General features: G+C 33.4%; 2 protein-coding genes across 5 annotated transcripts in view; one reads left to right on the top strand and one right to left on the bottom strand.

The window, feature by feature from the left end:
- Positions 1–19,311, bottom strand: part of Cenpp (centromere protein P) — a 230,506-nt gene that overhangs the window by 161,453 nt on the left and 49,742 nt on the right. The gene's annotated exons all lie outside the window — the stretch shown is intronic.
- On the top strand, positions 1,641–16,076 carry Ogn (osteoglycin). 3 transcript variants are annotated; one of them, XM_078030595.1, is made up of 7 exons: positions 1,641–1,797; positions 2,768–3,016; positions 4,971–5,058; positions 10,152–10,310; positions 12,872–13,074; positions 14,709–14,804; positions 15,144–15,198. In XM_078030595.1, the coding sequence occupies exons 2-7, from the start codon at positions 2,843–2,845 to the stop codon at positions 15,171–15,173; spliced, it is 750 nt and encodes a 249-aa protein (XP_077886721.1). In that variant the 5' UTR covers positions 1,641–1,797; positions 2,768–2,842; the 3' UTR covers positions 15,174–15,198. The 3 variants fall into 3 exon arrangements, with proteins under 3 accessions (XP_077886721.1, XP_077886722.1, XP_021579137.1); XM_021723462.3 differs by lacking the exon at positions 15,144–15,198 and adding an exon at positions 15,578–16,076 and having other exon boundaries at positions 1,648–1,797; XM_078030596.1 differs by lacking the exons at positions 10,152–10,310; positions 15,144–15,198 and adding an exon at positions 15,578–16,076 and having other exon boundaries at positions 1,642–1,797.

The raw sequence follows: 19,311 nt of genomic DNA, 5'->3' as shown, positions 1-19,311 counted from the left end.
CCTCAACCAATAAAGGTTGTGGCCTCTTCCAGTTTCAGCCAGCCCTGTGTACACTTCTGTGCAGCAAACCCAACTTCATTCTAGTTACTTATTAGCTGCCTTTCTATTGATTTAGACTACAAGAAATCCTTGAGGGGGAAAACTGAATTCTATTTGTCTAAGTTAGTTTGTAGTTCTGGCACAGATCTGATGCTTAATAAACTTTTATTAAATAAATGAATGCTCATAAAATTATACTTATTGGTCATAACTTTTCAAGGAAAGACATTACAATACACAAAATAATTTTCTGTAATCCAAAGTACCAAATTGTAGCATTAATGAAACCATGACTTCAAGGTTTTCCAAATCTGGACATATATCTATCCAGCTTACATTTCAGCTCCATTAACCTGCCATACAATACCAATCAATATCTATTATTTTATGATTACATATTTTTAAGACCCTCTACTGTTTCAAAAAATAAATTTAAGGTGGGAGTGGTGACACACACCTATAATCCCATTGGCTTGAGAGGCTGAGACAGGAAGATATTGAGTTTGAAGTCAGCCTCAGCAACAACAAGGTGGTAAGCAACTCAGTGAGACCCTGTCTCTAAATAAAATACAAAATAGGGCTGGGGACGTGACTTGGTGGTTGACAATCCCCATCACCAAAATAAATGAACAAATAAACAAATGTGATAAAAAAGAAAATTCAGAAAAGTTTACTCTACCTTTAAAACCATAAAATCAATAATTTATCTCAACCAAAATCAGAGCATATCATAATTAAAATTAAAGTAATTCACATTCAAATAAAAACTTGGGTGTTAAAAGTTTTAATTTATCTAAACTTTGATTTGAAACTTGCTAAAACCAATTTTCACTAGAAAAGAGAACTGGTATTCTTTCAGGTTCCATTTTAACAAAATATTCATATTTGTTAAATTTTTACCTTAGAGAAAAAAGAAATATTACTCTGATTGCCAAAAGCACTAAAGAGTAATACAAATAAAAGTGAGTAGGTTTTAAAAAGTGAATCTTCAAAGTTACTTACATGGTACCTATAATACCACTTTAACTTTTTAAAATCAATTTAATATTAAAATAAGTTTATGCAGTTCCATTCATTCAGCAAACAAAAATATTTTTATTACCAACCCCAAAATTATAGATCAATTTTATTTTTAAACAACTAATTCTCATACATTGGTTTTTATTACATGTAACTAAAATAAAGGAACAAAAACACCAAAAGATCAAATTTTAAAATAAAGTAGGCTAAAACTAAATATTTCATTGGATATTTCAGACTATAAAATTAATTAAAAACTTTAGACAAGATCTTTAGTCCATATAAAATTAGAAGCACAGACCACATTTTGGTTTTAGTGTTCTTTTTCATTCAAAAAGCAGGTATTTTATCTCATGGGAAAGCAGCAAAATGAAAATTGTGATTTTTGTAACTATGTCATTTTATAAACTCATATTCACTAAAAGATTAGTGATTATTACACAAGATAAAAAGAACATGGGTCTGTATTCAGTCGAAGCAGCCACATAGCAGCGATTTCCAACATCTCCAGCACAGTTCTCTAGTACAACACCCTGCATTTCACCCTAGAGGAGGAATGTTGGCAAAGATCTTTACCACATGGAAACTGCTCTCTTAAAGCTGCTGGGCCCTGAAATTTTATTCAGCAGTTTGAAATCAATCCACCGCTTTCCTCACTCACCCTCCCACTTGGGGCTAATGCACAGGCATGAACACCTATTGAGGAAAACCACAAAAAACTTCAAAACGGCTATAACGGTAGGCTTTTTTCCCCACATATTATTTTAAATATTATTTGCTAAAGTGTGATGTATCTAAGAGTCTTAATAAATGTAAAGGACATTTCTAATGTGTTTAAGCTCAGTTACCTTGAACAATTAATTTTTAACAATTATTTTCATCTACCATTGCATTACATAACTTAATATTGAGGCAGGTAAGAACTGGGTGTTACAAAACTCACAAACCCATTTTATTCTTAATTTTCAATCACTGGGTTTTTGAGAAATTGGCATCTATAATGTAGCATCAGCAACTCTGTATGATTCTGAAGTTACTTAAGAAATAATCTGAAATATCTGCCCACCAGATAAAATACACTGGTGAATCTAAAAGAATCCTTTCCAGTATGTTCCTCAAAGTTCCTTGATTAAACTCTGCATTTCCTCTAGTCTACAATACTATTGTTGCAGTTTTCATAGTTTAAACTGAAAAGACCTTATTATTAATTAAAAATAGTGATAATCTATTAAATTTACAAAACTCTATATTCTGTAAGTATTAATGACTACATGATATGAAATTAAGATTTAAGTTTTAAATTTTTTCTAGGAACTTGTTTCAAAAAGCAGAATCAAAAGTTCTTATAAAGCAGCAAAGTTGAAATATGATATTTTTAACTCACATGAGACAGATCTTGGGTCTTCATTTAACTATTTCTACTACAGGTATCCTAAAAATATTTCATTGTATATAAGTACCTCTATTGAAGGCACTTATTTATTAAGAAACTTAAATTATCAACCTCTCTTAAATCTTTGATAGACAATAAATAAAACTTTCTAAAACTATTTTTCAGAATGTTTACTGATACATGCAAACTGCTAGTATCTAATTAAAGATCACTAAGGGTTAAATACTTGTTCTCTGGCCCCTACTGCGTACACTCTGCCAAAACATCCTCTAAGCTTTTAAATATTGCTTCGATGGTCTGCATTTTTATTTCCAGGGAAAAGCAGAGTTTTGTCCCACAATCTGCAGGCCACTGGTTTATTAACTTCCAGTCACCTTGATTTCTGCTGAAATGAAGACTGTGCAGTCTACACTGCTCCTGTTACTGTTCATGCCTCTGACAGAGCCAGCACCACCAGCTCAGCAGGACTCAGGCATCACCCATGAGTATGGAACAGATAACTTGGAAGAAACCATATTTAGCCAAGATTATGAGGATAAATACCTGGATGGAAAAAATATTAAGGTATTTTATTTCTATTCTAAATTTACCTTCTAAAATATTACCCATTTAAATGTACATTTTGTTTTTCTTGAATTTATCTGATAAAGTAAGGGGAAATGAAAAGCATTTTAAATGGTTAAAAGTAATTCATAATAATTGTCCCCTGAGATTATACTTTTAGAATATGCATGACTTCCAAATTAATAAATAGTACTTATGGTAACCAAATAGTTGCTATAGTAAACAAAAAATAAAATTTAAGGGAAACTAAACTTTAAAGATGATCTCCGACCAGTTGCAATTTATATATTATGTTATGTAATGCCCTATATTTGCATATTTTACTGCCTGAAAAATAAATTAATGAGAATAAAGATGAATTCTTAGCTTAGTTTATTATTTGGGGAAAAAATGGTTCAAGGAAATGACCAGAAGAGCACAGGTTATGTCAACTACACAAAGTACCAAAATTTGAAAAACAAATTCATAGGGGCTTTCTTTTAAATCAGTTTTAGCAGTTTAGACTCTATATCAGTTTGCAAGGATCTGTAACTGTTATTGAGTTAACATTCTACAAGGAGAGTTTCTATAACACATCATTCACATCTCACCTTCAAGCAATGTAATTATTTGTGGTTTTCTTGGCACACAGAAATGAATATTGGTTAAGGAAAAAGTTACATAGCACATAACTATCTGTTGCCCATTGTATGCGTCATACACACATACACACATACAATGGAAAACCAGAAATGTAGCCAAAAATGTAATAAAATTGGTTGCTGGATAAGTTCTTCTCTGCTATAAACCAGAAGGTGACGATTTTAATACTAACTAGTTAAATTACTTTTCTTTTCGCACAGAATAAGCAAATGTTAATACCATTATTTCTTTCTTCTAATGCAGTTAGTTGATATACTGGTATTATTTTTGTCCATGATTATGACAGAAAATATTGGTATTTCCAGTCATAGTTACAAATTAAAAAAGAAGCAGCACCCCATCATAATATAAGCTAAATATAAGCTTTTGGCTCACTTGGATAATTTGAATCTATCAATCAATTATAAGAACATTTTCAAATTCCCTGATTCTTAAAAAGTTTAGAGATAACTTTCTCTCTCCTTCTTCTCGTTACAGGGTTTTAGCAGTTTTTCAGCCTAAACATGTAGACTAAATTTTGTGGAATGGAAGAGAATTCAATGGGACAGGGGGTAGGGGAGGCAGCCAGCATAGATGAAAAAATGAAGACCAAGGAAGGCAAGGCCAGGAGTGATGACCGAGATAAAGTGAAGCACACTTACAACAAGTGGAAAGAACAGGACCCCACATAATATGCTATACTTCAATGGCTGAAAACATACTTTCTGAGAATAGAGGGGAAGGTCAATGTTAGGGACTCCAGTTCCCCAGAGTTGACAGCTTAGGCCAGTGGTTTGAGTACCACAGAAGGCCAGAATAAAGTGGCTCTGAAGGTCAGGGCTTCAAGGAGACATGTAGGTAATTAAAGGTTCAACCCTAAAAGAGACAGATGAAGCTTACACAATACTTCACTCATGTGGCTTCAGGGAGCTCTGGAGTACCTCTTGCTCAAAATGATAGAATCTGATAAGAGGAACTAAGACAAGAACCACATGAAATAGTTTCACCTCAAAAAAACTGTCATTCCCATTTGGAGAATTCTCTCCTAGTTTCCACTAGGAATTTCAATGTATTCAACATTTACTAAGTACTGAGTTCAGCCATTGCAAATACAAAAATAAAAAAATAATCTGGTTCTTTTACTTCAGGAGCTCACAGTCTAGGGTAAAAACACATTTATATTATAATGTAATAAATTATGAAATAAAATTATGTAAAAAATGCTAACAGAACACAAAAGAAATTGTGATTATGACACTCTCTGTGACACCTGGGTTGACAGTCAAATTTAGACCTCATCACACCTGATAACAAACTATTATTTCTCCAATAGGAAAATATGATAATACCTGATGAGAAAAGTCTTCAGGTACAAAAAGACGAAGCTGTAACATTATTACCCCCCAAGAAAGAAAATGATGGTAAGTACAAATACTCTATAATCTAATTTTTTTCTAAAAGAACCTTTAAAAATAACTGCAGGAACTTTATCTTATAGTAATAAAAAATTACCTCAAGATAACAGTAAATGTAAACTGAAATTTTAGCTCCAGTGGTAAAGACAAGCAAATATATTGGGAGTGCAATCATTTGTCACCGCACACTATGACTGAGAATATGGAACAGGAGCATTCAAGAACAACCAAAGCTTAGTCCAAGCTTACCATCTACAGAATGTATGTTTATACCCAAATGAAATCAATTCCAGAAATACTTAAAGATTGATCATTTCCTGAATACAATTCACAGCCTCAGGGTAAGGTAAATAAAATGTAATTCTTGCCTTCAAGAAACTCGCGAAGAGAAATGGCTCTTTTTATAATTAATTAAAATATCCATTTCCATTAAACTAATAGAGAACTTATAGTAAAATAAGTTCCATTTAATAGTTCCTATGTATTCCGTTTATCCCTGCTCTAAAATAGAACATCATTTCATACAAAATCATGAAAAATACACATTAATTTCTATAATGCTACAATAAATTTAAAATGAACCAAGCAAAAAATATATCTTAAAGTACCTTAGGAAAAGCAGACTTAGACAAATGGTCATTCCTTGTTCTTAGATAGGATGACTCAATATCACAAAAATGGTAGTTCTCTCTAAGTTCACTAAAATTACTAAAAACTTATAAAAGCTGGAAAAACAGATTCTAAAGTTCATATGGAAAAACATGTACAAATACAGGGGGAAGCACTGAACAATGTCTGGTATATGCAGAATGAGACCTACCACACATTAAAACATATTATACTTTTAAAATTGTGAATCCTAGTACATGAATAGATAGAAATGTAGCACACAGTACCAACTTAAATCACTGACACAAAAATGGTACTTTTAAAAAACTGGGGCTGGGGCTGGGGTTGTGGCTCAGTGGTAGAGCACTCGCCTAGCAGGTGCGAGGTCCTGGGTTCGATTCTCAGCACCTCATAAAAAATAAATAAAATAAAGGTATTATGTCCAACTACAACTAAAAAATAAATATTAAAAAAACTGGGGCTGGTAAAACTACACATCCATTTGAAAAAGGATATAATTAGATTCATACTTTAGACAAAAACAAAAAACAAAAAACATACTCCAAGTAGATTAGGGATCCAAATGTTTATGATGAAAATACAAGCACTAGAAGGCACCCTGTGTGGCGAACACCTCAAAGTCCAGATATATTAACAGAAAAGATCATTACATTTGATTCCATTAAACTTTTGCAAGCTGGGAATGATGAAATTCCAACAGCAATGGGCACACCCAGAACTGAGATCTTGGTTTCTAATACCATTCTGCACTAAAAAGAACCAGTACTTTTTGAAGAGAGAACTCGCTTTAGGATTGAGGTAGGGAAAATGCAAGATTTGTCTGGGACATCTTTCTAGGCCAAAAAATAAAGACGTGCTCAAAGAATAATAGATGTGTATAATATTTTTTTAAATTCATCAAAATGTGTGAAATACACAAGTAAATATTTAGAAAATATATATAAGTCCTATACACTGAAAGTCAGACAATACTATTGAGAGAAATTAAAGAAGATTTAAATATATGGAGAAATATATTGTGTTCAAAGTCTGGAACACTTAATAACATCAAGATATCAATTTTCCCCAAACATAAATGCAACTCAACACAACCCCAATCAAAATTCTAACAGGCATTTTCAAGATTTTATTTTTAAATTAAAATAAATTAGCTATGTCTAAATTTGTATGGAAAAAAGGCAGTTGTAGTAGCATATGCCTTTAATCCCAGCAACTTAGGCAGTTAAGACAGGAGGATAACAAGTTTGAAGCCAGCCTTGGCAACTTAGCAAGGTCCTGTCTCAAAATAAAAATAAAAAGGGTTGGGGATGTAGCTCAGTATATGAGTGCCTCTGGGTTCCATACCTAGTACAAAAACTAAAAAATAAAATTTATATGGATATAGAAAGCACCCATAATACTCAAAACAATGTTGAAGAAGAATAAAGTTGGAGAATTTATATGACATCATAGCAAGACTTATAAAAGTACAAGAATCAAGATATTGTGGTATTGGTGTAAAAATAAAATTTTAAAAACATCAATGGAACAAAATAAAAATCCAAGGGTTTATACAATATGGTGAACCAGTTTTTGAAAATGTGCCAACACAAATCAGTGGGGGAAAGGTTAATCTTTTCCCAAAATCATGTTGAAATATCAACAACCATAACAGAGAAAAAAAGATATTAACCTTTTTTATTACCATATTTACCATAAAAGTTAACTCAAAATGGACCAGTGCCTAAATGTAAAGAGCTTAAACTATACAACTTGCAGCGGGTGGGGGGGGGGATTAAAATCTTAGTGGTTGTTGTAGTTTGAATCTAAAAATGTGCCCCCAAAATTCATGTGTTAAAGATAGTTTCCCAAGCTGATGGCACTATTAGGAGGGATGGAAACTTTAGGCAGTGGGGCCTAATGGGAGGGATTTAGGGGTGTGCCCTTTGAGGGTATATTGGGACCCTGGGCCCATCCTCTTTCTCTCTCTGCTTCCTGGAGACTATGAGGTGAGCAGCTCTGCTCCACCACATTCTCCCTGCCATGATGTTCTGCCTTGTCATAGACCCAAAAGGAATTGTGCCAACAAACGACCATGGACTAAACCTCTGAAACTGTGAGCCAAAAATAAATCTTTCTTCAAGTTGATTCTCTCAAGTGTTTTGCCACCGTGACAGAAAGGTAACACAGGGACTACCAAATAGTCCATAAAAACAAAAGCAACAACAAAAAACATGTATATAAAGGAATCATTCATTAAAATTTAAAATATCTGTATTTCAAAAGACACTGACAAAAATAAAAAGACAAGTTACAACTGGGGTAAACATTTAAAAAAAAAAATCTGACAAATGACTTATATCTAGAATACATAATCCTAAAAGTTAATAATTGTACAAAAATCCAGTTAAAAAATAGGCAAAACATATGAATAGACACTTTACCAAGGAAAATTTGTGGATGTCAAATAAGTACATTATAAAAATGTTCAATATTACTTGTGATTAGGGAAATGCAAATTACATAATGACATACCACAACACACTCTACTTGAAGGTTAAAATTAAAAAGACTGACCATATCAAATGTTGATAAGGATATACAGCAACTAGAGTTCTCATACATTGTGGTGGAAATGTTAAAAATGGCATAGTCCCTTAGAAAATAGCTGGAGACTTTCTTCAAAAGAGAAAACTTACACTCATAATACAATCCAGTAATTCCACTTCTGGGTATGTACTTGAGAAATGAAAGCATTAAGTCTACAAAAATCTGTGTATAAGTGTTCACAGAAGCTTTCTTAGAAATGGCCAAAACCTGACCCAAATGTCTATAAGAGCTGATGTATTAATTGTATACACTTAGACAATGAAATGATAAGTAATAAAGAGGAATGAATCACTGATACATTCAACAATGGTTGAATCTCAAAATAACTATGTGGAGTGAAAGAAGCCAGACAAAAGAATATATAGTGAATTATTCTTTTCTTATAAAATTCTCCTAAATTCAAAGTAATGAAAGCAGATCAGTGGTTGCTTGGCAACAAGAGTGGGAGAAAGGTATTATTAAGGGGCATGAAAAAATTTGGGGGTGGGGATGGTTATATCAATTGTCTCAATTACAGTGAAAGTCTTGTGGGTACATACTTATATCAAATACAAATTGTACAATTTAAATATATGAATTTACTCAATTAGCCATAAAAAATTGTGGGAGAAAAAGCTTAAAAAAAAAAGCCAGCTAATCCATGACAATTTGATTATTAAAACAAACATAATGGTAATTGATTATGACTCATGAATAGAAAATCCATGAATTCATATTGATAAAAAAAAATAAATAGGAAAAGAATGGTCCACTTTACAGCAGAACACCAACTAACAAAAACATAAGGAATGATGGAATTAGATACTCGCTACTTGGCAACTATTCTAATAAGGAATGAGTCGGGCCTGGAACAGTGGCACATGTCTGTAATCCCAGTGGCTCAGGAGGCTGAGACAAGGGGATCGTGAGTTCAAAGCCTGCCTCAGCAATGGTGAGGCATAAGCAACTCGGTGAGACCCTGTCACTAAATAAAATACAAAATAGGTATGGGGATGTGGATCAGTGGTTGAGTGCCCCTGAGTTCAATCCCTGGTTCAAAAAAAAAAAAAATCATTCAGTTAAGAATTATTGATGCATCCTAAAACAGTGGATAAAAGTTTGACAACACATCAATTTTTTTTGTTTTTGTCTCAAAGTACTTCTCCAAAAGATATTATTAATTACAAGGTGAAAAATAGTAATCTTACAGAGTGAGAAACATGGCAGACCCATTTTAGCCATATGACCAAAAACATTATCAGGAGTGAGACAGATACCAAGTGTCTCCTGATACGCAACACTGAGGACACAACACCATTTTCAAGATATTCCAGCCAAAAAATGAAACTCTCAGACAAAACCTAATACAAAGAAATTCTGCAAAATAAATGTCAGAGGACAGCAGGGGATGGAGGGTTTTCACTTTTCAAAAATGATACAAAAAACAAAGACTAAGAAACTGTTCCAGGTTAAAAGAAAAAGGTGGGATAAATAAATGCAATCAATGAGTTGGGGCACAAATAACTTCCCAAGTTACCCCGAGGCAACTCAAGTAGAATTCAGACCTGGGATCTGAATAGTGCCTGTGATGACTTCTAATTTTCAAATTAATATTTTGCTCATTCAACTAGTGATTTCTAAAGACTTTAGTCACTGTCACCAATCTGAAATAAATTTATAGATTTAAATTTTTTTTAGACCTTAAAAATTCTAATTATCAAGCACAATGTAGGTCATTGGCTACCATTACTAAATAAATATGCTTACTACTATCATCTATGATTCTGTCAAATACCTTTTCAAATTAGTAATAACATTTTTAATACCAACAATTTTAGCACTAGAGGCTAAATATTTTCAAACTGCTTTTTATACTTTCATGACTTTGTTTCCCAATTTAGAAATGCCCACGTGCCTCTTATGTGTTTGTTTAAGTGGCTCTGTGTACTGTGAAGAAGTTGACATCGATGCTGTACCACCCTTGCCAAAGGAATCAGCCTATCTTTATGCACGATTCAATAAAATTAAAAAGCTGACTGCTAAAGATTTCGCAGACATGCGTAAGTTTAAATACGATAGTAGTACTAACTCCTATAAAGAAGTTTGTACATACTTATAGCCTGCCACATATGGAGTTGTCACAAAAATGACTGGTTTGTTGGTAAATATTCTTTCCACTCCGACTTTCTCTGTCATCTTTCTTTACTGGTGATTGATGTCTGTGTCGACAGCCTAACAAACGAACAGCAGTAATTTTTCAACCCTCATAACTCAAGATCCACTTTGCAGACTGAGAGTATCTCAGTGGCAGAGAGCTGGCCTAGCATGCATCAAGCCCTGGGTTCAATCTCCAGAACTTCTAAAAAGAAAAAAGAAGGAAGGATGGATCCATTGCTTCAGATAGTGAGCACCACCAACATAACTACAATACTTCTCTAACCATAATGTTTTATATTCCACCTTTTCTGTGAAAGCACAGAAACTACTTTTCTTCATTTTAACTCATGTTTTATAAACCTGGCTATATATTAAAAATATCTGGACAAGTATTTTTAAAATACTAATACAAAGCTGTATTTCCCAGAGGTTCTAATCCAGGATGTGGCAGAGGCCAGGCATCATCATTAAAAAGAACCAAACTTCTTTGTTGCAAATAGTGGCATTTAACTTTCCCAGGTCATTAATGATGTTAAACTCCTGGATTCCTATTAAACCTTAACCCAACAAGGGTGTTATCATTCGTATAGCAGAAGGCTCTACCTCTTCAGTATAAAACCTCAGTTCTGGATCACTGATTTCTTGTCAGTTTCTTAGACTCTGTAGCTCAGTGGTAAAGTGCTTGCCTAGCACATGCAAGACCCTGGGTTCGATCCTCAGTACCACATAAAAATTAATAAAATAAAAGGTATTGTGTCCATCTACAATTAAAAATATATATACTAAAAAAAATCACACACACACATAGGAATGTGCACTGACCTCATTATACATTTACTGTATTAACTATAACTGCATTCATGCTGCCAGTAGTATTATCTCCCAACTGTGGAATGAAGTACATTTCATCCTCATGATTTGGGATCCCTTATTTGCAAATTAACCTACTTGCTAAAGTCTTTTTGTAACCTCCAAATCAATACACATGATACTTTCATGATCATTAGCAGATACGAATGGAGCAGCAAAAAAAAAATTTGAGTTATTTAAAATGAGCATCCCCAGCTGAGGCTGAACAAAGCAAAACTCTCTTCTGATTTCAGCTCTCATACTGTAAATAAATGCTTATTCAGTCTATTTAGTGACATGTTTTCTGTAGTTTTATCCTTTTTATTGATAATTTTACTGTTGAAAAGAACCCAAGATTAGTGCTGCAGTGCTCCATAGCATTTCTAAGTGCAGGAAGGCTGTGATATGCTTTACAGAGAAAATACATGTGCCCAATAAACTACATTGAGGCATAAGGTAATAGTGCAATGTTAATGAGTCAACATTGTACATTAAAAAAATTATCTTTAAGTAAAAACACATAACAGCAGCAACTGGTTGACAAAAATAATTGACTAAAGGCTCATGGGAACCTAACCTTGTAATTCCCCTAGGAGCAATGGTTCAGTTTTCATTAATTTAATATTTGTAGCAACATTATAGAGCTGACTATTGTGGCCTGGCACAGCGGTACATACTTGTAATTCCAGCTACTCGGAAAGTCAAGGTGGGAGGAACACAAGTCTAAAAGCCAGCTTCAGCTAGTTGGCAAGACCTTGTCTCAAAATTTGAAAATTTAAAAAAGAGCTGGGAATGTGCACACCTGTAATCCCAGAAGCTTGGGAGGCTGAAACAGGAGGATTGTGAGTTCAAAAGCAGTCTTAGCAACTTAGTGAGGCCTTAAGCAACTCGTTAGACCCTGTCTCTAAATAAAATATAAGGGCTGGGGATGTGGCTCAGTGGTAGAAGACCCCTGGGTTCCATTCCTAGTACCAAAGGGGGAGGAGAAAAACTACTGTGAATGAGTACCAACTATATTTCTCAATCATCTTGGAAAAAGTGATATGCACATACATATGCACACTGAATTTCTCAATCTCTCAATCTGCATGACTGTTGCAAATCAGGGAACACTTAAGTAATAAGGCTTAGAGAGATTAAGGTAACATACCCACAATTACAATGCTATGTGCTGGCCAAAAATTTTTTTCAAAAGCACTAATTACATGACTCCAGTCAATCTAATGTTATGCTTACTTCCCATGATTTGCAATAAGAATTTATTTCAATGTGCCTATGCATCCTGAGAAATTCAAATAGAGAACTATGGAAAGACTACTTAAAATCTCTTCCAAACCTGAGATTCTTGGACTGTAGTTAGACAAAGCATTATCGTTAGACACAAAGAGACATTCAGTGTTCAACAAAATTCTACTGATGCAGCTTGAGATGTATCACATAGTAGAGATTGACTAGCATGTGCAAGACTTGAAGTTCAATTCTTAGCACCATCCACACAAAAGATAACAACAGTAAACTTTCCTGAGTAGACACTCTAGTAGGCACTAAAAAAAAGATGTGATCCATTAAACAAATGCTTTCTTCAGGCAACAAGATTTTTTTTTCCCCCCTCAAGCTAACTTAAGAAGACTTGATTTTACGGGAAACTTGATAGAAGACATAGAAGATGGTACTTTTTCAAAACTTTCTCTGTTAGAAGAGCTTTCGCTTGCTGAAAATCAACTACTGAAACTTCCAGTTCTTCCTCCAAAGCTTACTTTATTTAATGCAAAATACAACAAAATCAAGAGCAGAGGGATCAAAGCAAATACATTCAAAGTAAGTATTTCATCATATGGCTGAACACAGTATCAGCGATAATATATCAAAAGAGAGAGAAACTTTGGTCAGTAATTCTGTTTTGATTACTTATTTTTTCTTTCTTCTTCTTCTTCTTCTTTTTTTTTTTTGAAATGCTCTAGCTATCTTGCCTGCCTTGAACTCCTGGGTTCAAATGATCCTCCTATCTCAGACTCCAGAGTTGCTGAGATGACAGAGGTGTGACACCTCATGGGATTTTGTTTGGATGACCATTTAAAATTATTTTGATGAAATAAATGAAGATATTTCTTTCATAACAAAGAGCCATTATACATTATACAATGTATAATGTGTCCATAAATATATAGTCTCTTGAAAATGTTAAAATATTTCACTTCTCTTCCCTTTTTGTTTATATTTAAGATCTCCTTTTTCAATTTTAAGAGAGATTTTAAAGTTAGATCAGAGTTCCTGATATGTTTCTGATAAGGAACTCAGAAGTTAAGAGGCTTTTAGCAGACTTTTTAAAAGCATACTCACTTTTTAAAACTTGTAATTTCAAGATATAAATTTAAGTAGGGCATCTTTGAATAATTGGCGTACTAAAGACTTACCAAGATAATCAACATTTCATTAAAAAACAAAAAATGTTGAGCTGGGCACAGTATCACATGCCTATAGTCAATATTATTTGGAATGCTGCAGCAGGAGAATCATTTGAGCCCAGGAGTTTAAGGCCAGCCTAGGCAAGACAGTGAGACTCCTTATGGGGGAGGGGGGTGAGGAATGTTTCAAGTACTTGTGGTTTTACACATATAGAGAGGATTCATGACAACTTGAATGAAAATGATAAATTTGGCCTTTTTGTAGCTTTGCTAAATGCCCTAGGGTTATAACAGACACTAGTAAAATAAGGTTACTATAATTCACATAAATGAGACCTACTGGGAAGATAGGTACTTGTTACCCATATGTTGGAAAAGCAGGATGCTTTTACAAAGGAATTTAATAGTACAGAAAAGAATTAGCAAGATTTGATACAGAATGCATATCAAAGTTAAGGTAAAAGAGCAATATCTAGGAAAACTATAGTATATAATTATACACTTTAATGAGTTAGTGTTCATGAAGAGTAACCCAACATGAATTCCTTATGGAAAAAGCCATAGCAAGTTAAGTGTTTCATAAATTGCTTCAGGAAACATGTTGCTCAACATACATCTGTTAGGTGTGACTGCTTCACTACAAGTTGGTGGAGTTGAAATGGGAAGCTTCAGAAGATCAAGAGAGGTTAGGACAGCATCAGGATCCAAAAAGCAATTTCCCACAGTAAGTGAACTCATTAAGCTGTTTCCAGGACAAATTCAAAGGGCCCAGAAAGATCATGGCATCAAAGCTTCGTATTCAGAGATGAGATGAATGGACAGAAACTTGAGGTAAGAAGCAGAGCTTTGCTGGTCATCATAAAGGCCATAAAGGACCAAAATACACTAGTTGTGAAGCCAAACAGTGATGACCAAAACAAGAAACTATCATACCAAGCATATGTACTATTGATATTGTTCATACCAATATTCTTTTATAGAAACTGCTTGAATCCAGTGAAGGAATACACAAACCTCAATAACACTCCAACTAAATTTTCCTTTCAGAAATTGAATAATCTCTCCTTCCTCTACCTGGACCATAATTCCTTGGAATCTGTGCCTCCTAACTTACCAGAAAGTCTACGTATAATTCATCTTCAGGTATAACTGCTCTTTTCACAATCTCTGGCTTTGAGTACCTATGGGTCATTCTTAAAATTCACTGAGAAAGTCACTTGTAAATTACGGTCAGATGACTACGGCAGTGCAATAGCTCAATGTTCATCAAAAGTATTAATATTTAGTCAAATGAACCCTCCTGCCCAGAAGCTGAGATTAGAACCAGACCAGCCACTGGTTACATTCACTACAGGTGTAAAGTATGCTCTTAAGTGAAATTTGTGTCCAATGTACACTTGGCATCTCTTAGCTAATCTTAACTCATGGACTTACAGTGAGGGGGCACTGGGACCTCTAATTCATGTCTCTTTCTCCAAACAGGTAAACATTTCTAAGTACAACATCAAGTAGGGAATGCAAAAGTGAAGGAGGAATGAAAAAAAAAAAACTGAAATTGTTTTTTCAGAATTCTAAGAATTCCAACTTGCATTACTTCCTTAGAGAATACCTAAGGACACAGTATTTTGGAAGTGACACTCTAGAATAGGATACTTTCTCCATTTAATATAAGCCTATTTACAGTCAGAACTTTGTGCTACACAAAAATTACTCTTAATAATTGATAGTCTGTTCTTCCAAAATATCATTGTACACTTAAAAAGGGGTGCTCAGACTGCATAGTTTTATTATCATGAGATACACTGTATATGATATTTAACACTTTTATGAAAAAATATTCCATGGGATCCTACTATATAGCAACAGATGGTTGATTCCAGATTTATGATCAATTTTTATTTCCTTTTGTTTTTCAGTTTAACAACATAACTTCAATTACAGATGATACATTCTGCAAGGCTAATGACACTCGTTACATTCGAGATCGAATCGAAGAGATTCGCTTGGAGGGCAACCCAATCATCCTGGGAAAGCATCCAAACAGTTTTATTTGCTTAAAAAGACTACCTATAGGGTCATACTTTTAATCACTATCAATACAGCTTGTAAGCTAAAGTACACATACATATAATCTGTCTAAACATTATCTAAAGGATCATAAATACTGGTTTAATATTAACTTTTTATCCCACTGAGATGGAATTTTATGTTTTAAACAAAGATGTTGAACAATCTTACATAACTGAATCTCTAAGTTCAAAGTAATGTAATGTGAAAATATTTAAACAGCACTAGAAAACCCCTCTTGTTTACACTAGACTACCATTTAAAAGGCATGTTTTTATATAAATACCATTTGGATGTTATTACTCCCCTTACTAATAAAGGAAGAGAAGAAGTCCAAGAAACTTTCAACTGTCTTTCCTGTCCTTTACTGTATCTCAAAAACATTTAAGGCAGATTTTCCAAAAACTTCAAAAAGCTAAATGTTCCCAGTGATCTCCAATGTTTTTTCTTTTATGATTCATCATTATTTATTATGAAGTAGGAATTTTGATTTCTTCCCATCAGGGCAGCTATTTTAGCTATATTTTCACTTAGTCTAAGAAAAAGGAGATAGTCTCATGCTTCAGCAAAATTTTCCAAAAGTAGAATTTTATTCTCTGATAAAGACCTAATATAGAAAGGTTCACAGTGTTCTGCTTTGTGGTTATACAATTAAAATCTTAAAAAGAGTAAACATTTTTCTTTTATATAAATATTAACATTCTAAGCCTATCATAAAACATTTAAAAAGTCAAGCAAGTTAAAACCAGTAAACTTCTAAGAAAAATCAAGCCTATCCCATTTCTCAGAGAATAAGATTCCTCCACTGTACAGATTTTCAAATATGAAATAATAGCAAAATATTTTCTTTTTACATTATAGGAATGAGGGTCTCATAAATAAATTTGTTCAAAGATGAGAAATGAAAACAAAGTGTCTTCTGTGGGGTCACTGAACACCATGTGCCACCTGCCCATACATACACACATTCACCCAAACAAACTGAAAATTCGTACTAAAGCTTCTCAGCAACATTCTCATGTTTTAGAAACATGAGTCTGATCTGTACACGTAAAAGTACCAATGACATTTCCATTATAAAGTAAACACTGGAATTGGGTATGTCTTTATATTATACTATTCCTGGAACACTTACTTATTTCCATTAAAAAATTTTTTTAATATATTTTCTTTTCTTTAAAATATATTTTTTTAGTTGTAGTTGGACACAATAGATTTTATTTATTTATTTTTATGTGGTGCTGAGTATCGAACCCAGCACCTCACATGTGCTAGGCAAGTACTCTACCACTGAGCCACAATCCCAACCCCTACTTATTCCCATTTTTCACCATTTACTTGTTTTTTCCCCTACCTCAAATGACCCTTCCCACATTTGTCTAGGTAGATGCCAAAATAAAACTTTTTCATTTAAGCATCTGTGATGTTTTAAAGCCACGATTTCTAATCTAATAATGCTTATTAATTTATTCATTGATTGTGGTAATTGACGAGCATAGGTATTTTGTGTGTTTACCCCATTTCTCTATGACTGAATGAATGCTCACTGAAAAGCCTGGACACCACTTTATCTTCTAAGAAGCCTAGCACAATATCAAGCACATTGGAATTAAACATACAATAAATATTGTAAAATCCACCCAAACAGAAGGGTTCTATTTTATTTGGAAAATAGCCATCTTTAAACTATCATAATCATGAATAAATCAATGAAAATAAACTATAACTGTATCCAGGAATACACACCTAATAAACAAGGGCTTGGTGAAAAGGCTGAGTCTAGGGAGGTGTTAAGTTTCTAGTTTTCAGAAGAATGATATTTTTTCTACATTCTTTTCATAATAAAACATACTGAGAAAAGCACCATGAAATAAATCACACATTAAAGAAAATTAAGTCTGTAGTTAATCTGAATTAATGAATTTTCTTAAAGAAATAATTTTGGGACTTCTAGATAAGAAGATATAACATTGTATCTTCACCTACACATCCTTAAAATAAAAAATACAAATTGTACCACTGAGAAGGTAAAAGCAGAAATAATAAAGTAAAAATGAGATTCCATTATATTATGTAGATGTTTCATTCTTGATAATAAGAAAAGAGGCTTAAAATTAAAAATGATTTACTCCTTACAAATACAATCTCCAGATTCAAAGCAATTCTTATGAAGGCCACAATTATTCTTTTTTCAGAAATAGAAAAATTCACTCTAAAATTCATATAGGAGCTCAACAGACCGCAAGTAAACAAAAGAATATTGAAAAGAAAAAAGGGAATTCTCACACTTCCTTAATTTCAAAACTTACTATAAGCTACAGTCATTAAAATAATGTGATACTGTCATAAATACAGATATATAACCAATAAAATAGACTAATGAGTCCAGAAATAAATACTTGACATATGGTCAAATGATTTTCAAAAGGGATATCAAGACCACTCAATGGAAAAAGGACAGTCTCTTCAACATAAGCTGCTGGGAAAACTGCATATTCACATGCAAAAGAATGCCTTACACCACAAACAAAACTTAATCCAAACTTAGCGCAGTGACACATGCTTATAATACTATCGGTTCTGGAGGCTGAGGCAGGAGGAGCTCAAGTTCATTCTATTTATTTATCTACTTAATTTGTACTTTTTATATACATATGACAGTAGAGTATATTTTGACAGATTATACATACGTGGAGTATAACTTATTCTAATTAGGATACCATTCTTGAGATTGTACATGATGTGGAATTTCTCTAGAGGTATATTCACATGGGAGCATAGGAAAGTTATGTCCAATTCATTCCACTGTCTTTTCTTTTCTTTTCCCATCCCCACTCCCTTGCCTTCATTCTCCTTTGTCTAATTCACTGAATTTTATTCTTCCCCTCCTCCACTTATTGTGTTGTTATATACACATATCAGAGAGAACACATGATCTTTGGATCTTGGGATTGGCTTATTTCACTTAGCATGATAGGTCCATCCATTTACCAATAAAAATCATTTTTAAGGTTGAGTAATATTCCACTGTGTATACACACCACATTTTCTTCATCTGTTGAAGGGAAACTAATCTAGTAGGTTAGCTATTGTGAGTTGTGCTGCTATAAACATTGCCAATACAAAAAAATCGTTATAAAAGCAGGCATTGTGCAAAATCATGTGGGATGATAAAGATTAAGTCTTCAGATGCAAAGAATTACATGTTCATTACACAGATCATTTTATTTGTTATACAGTGGTATAAAACTTTAAAATAGAATGACTGGTAAACACTGGGCAGACAAATTTCAGATTTGTTCTTTTCCCAAGGATGTCATAGACTTCAGAGCCAGGAGACTACTTGGAATCAAATCTTGGCTCTGCTGCTTCCTTTTATTTTTTTTTTTAATTTTTTGGTGTTCTTTTTAGTTATACATAACAGTAGAATATTTTGACATATTATACATAAATGTATAACTTCCCATTCTGTGGTTGTACATGATGGGGAGTTACAATGGTCATGTATTCATATACTAACATAAGAAACTTATGTCCAATTCATCCACTGTCTTTCCTATTCCCATACCTTCTCCCTTCCCTT

The sequence above is a fragment of the Ictidomys tridecemlineatus genome, chromosome 13, assembly GCF_052094955.1.
Source record: "Ictidomys tridecemlineatus isolate mIctTri1 chromosome 13, mIctTri1.hap1, whole genome shotgun sequence".
Taxonomy (NCBI): Eukaryota; Metazoa; Chordata; class Mammalia; order Rodentia; family Sciuridae; genus Ictidomys; species Ictidomys tridecemlineatus.
The sequence above is the reverse complement of the archived record's forward strand: the minus strand, read 5'-3'. Positions and strand labels throughout refer to the sequence as shown.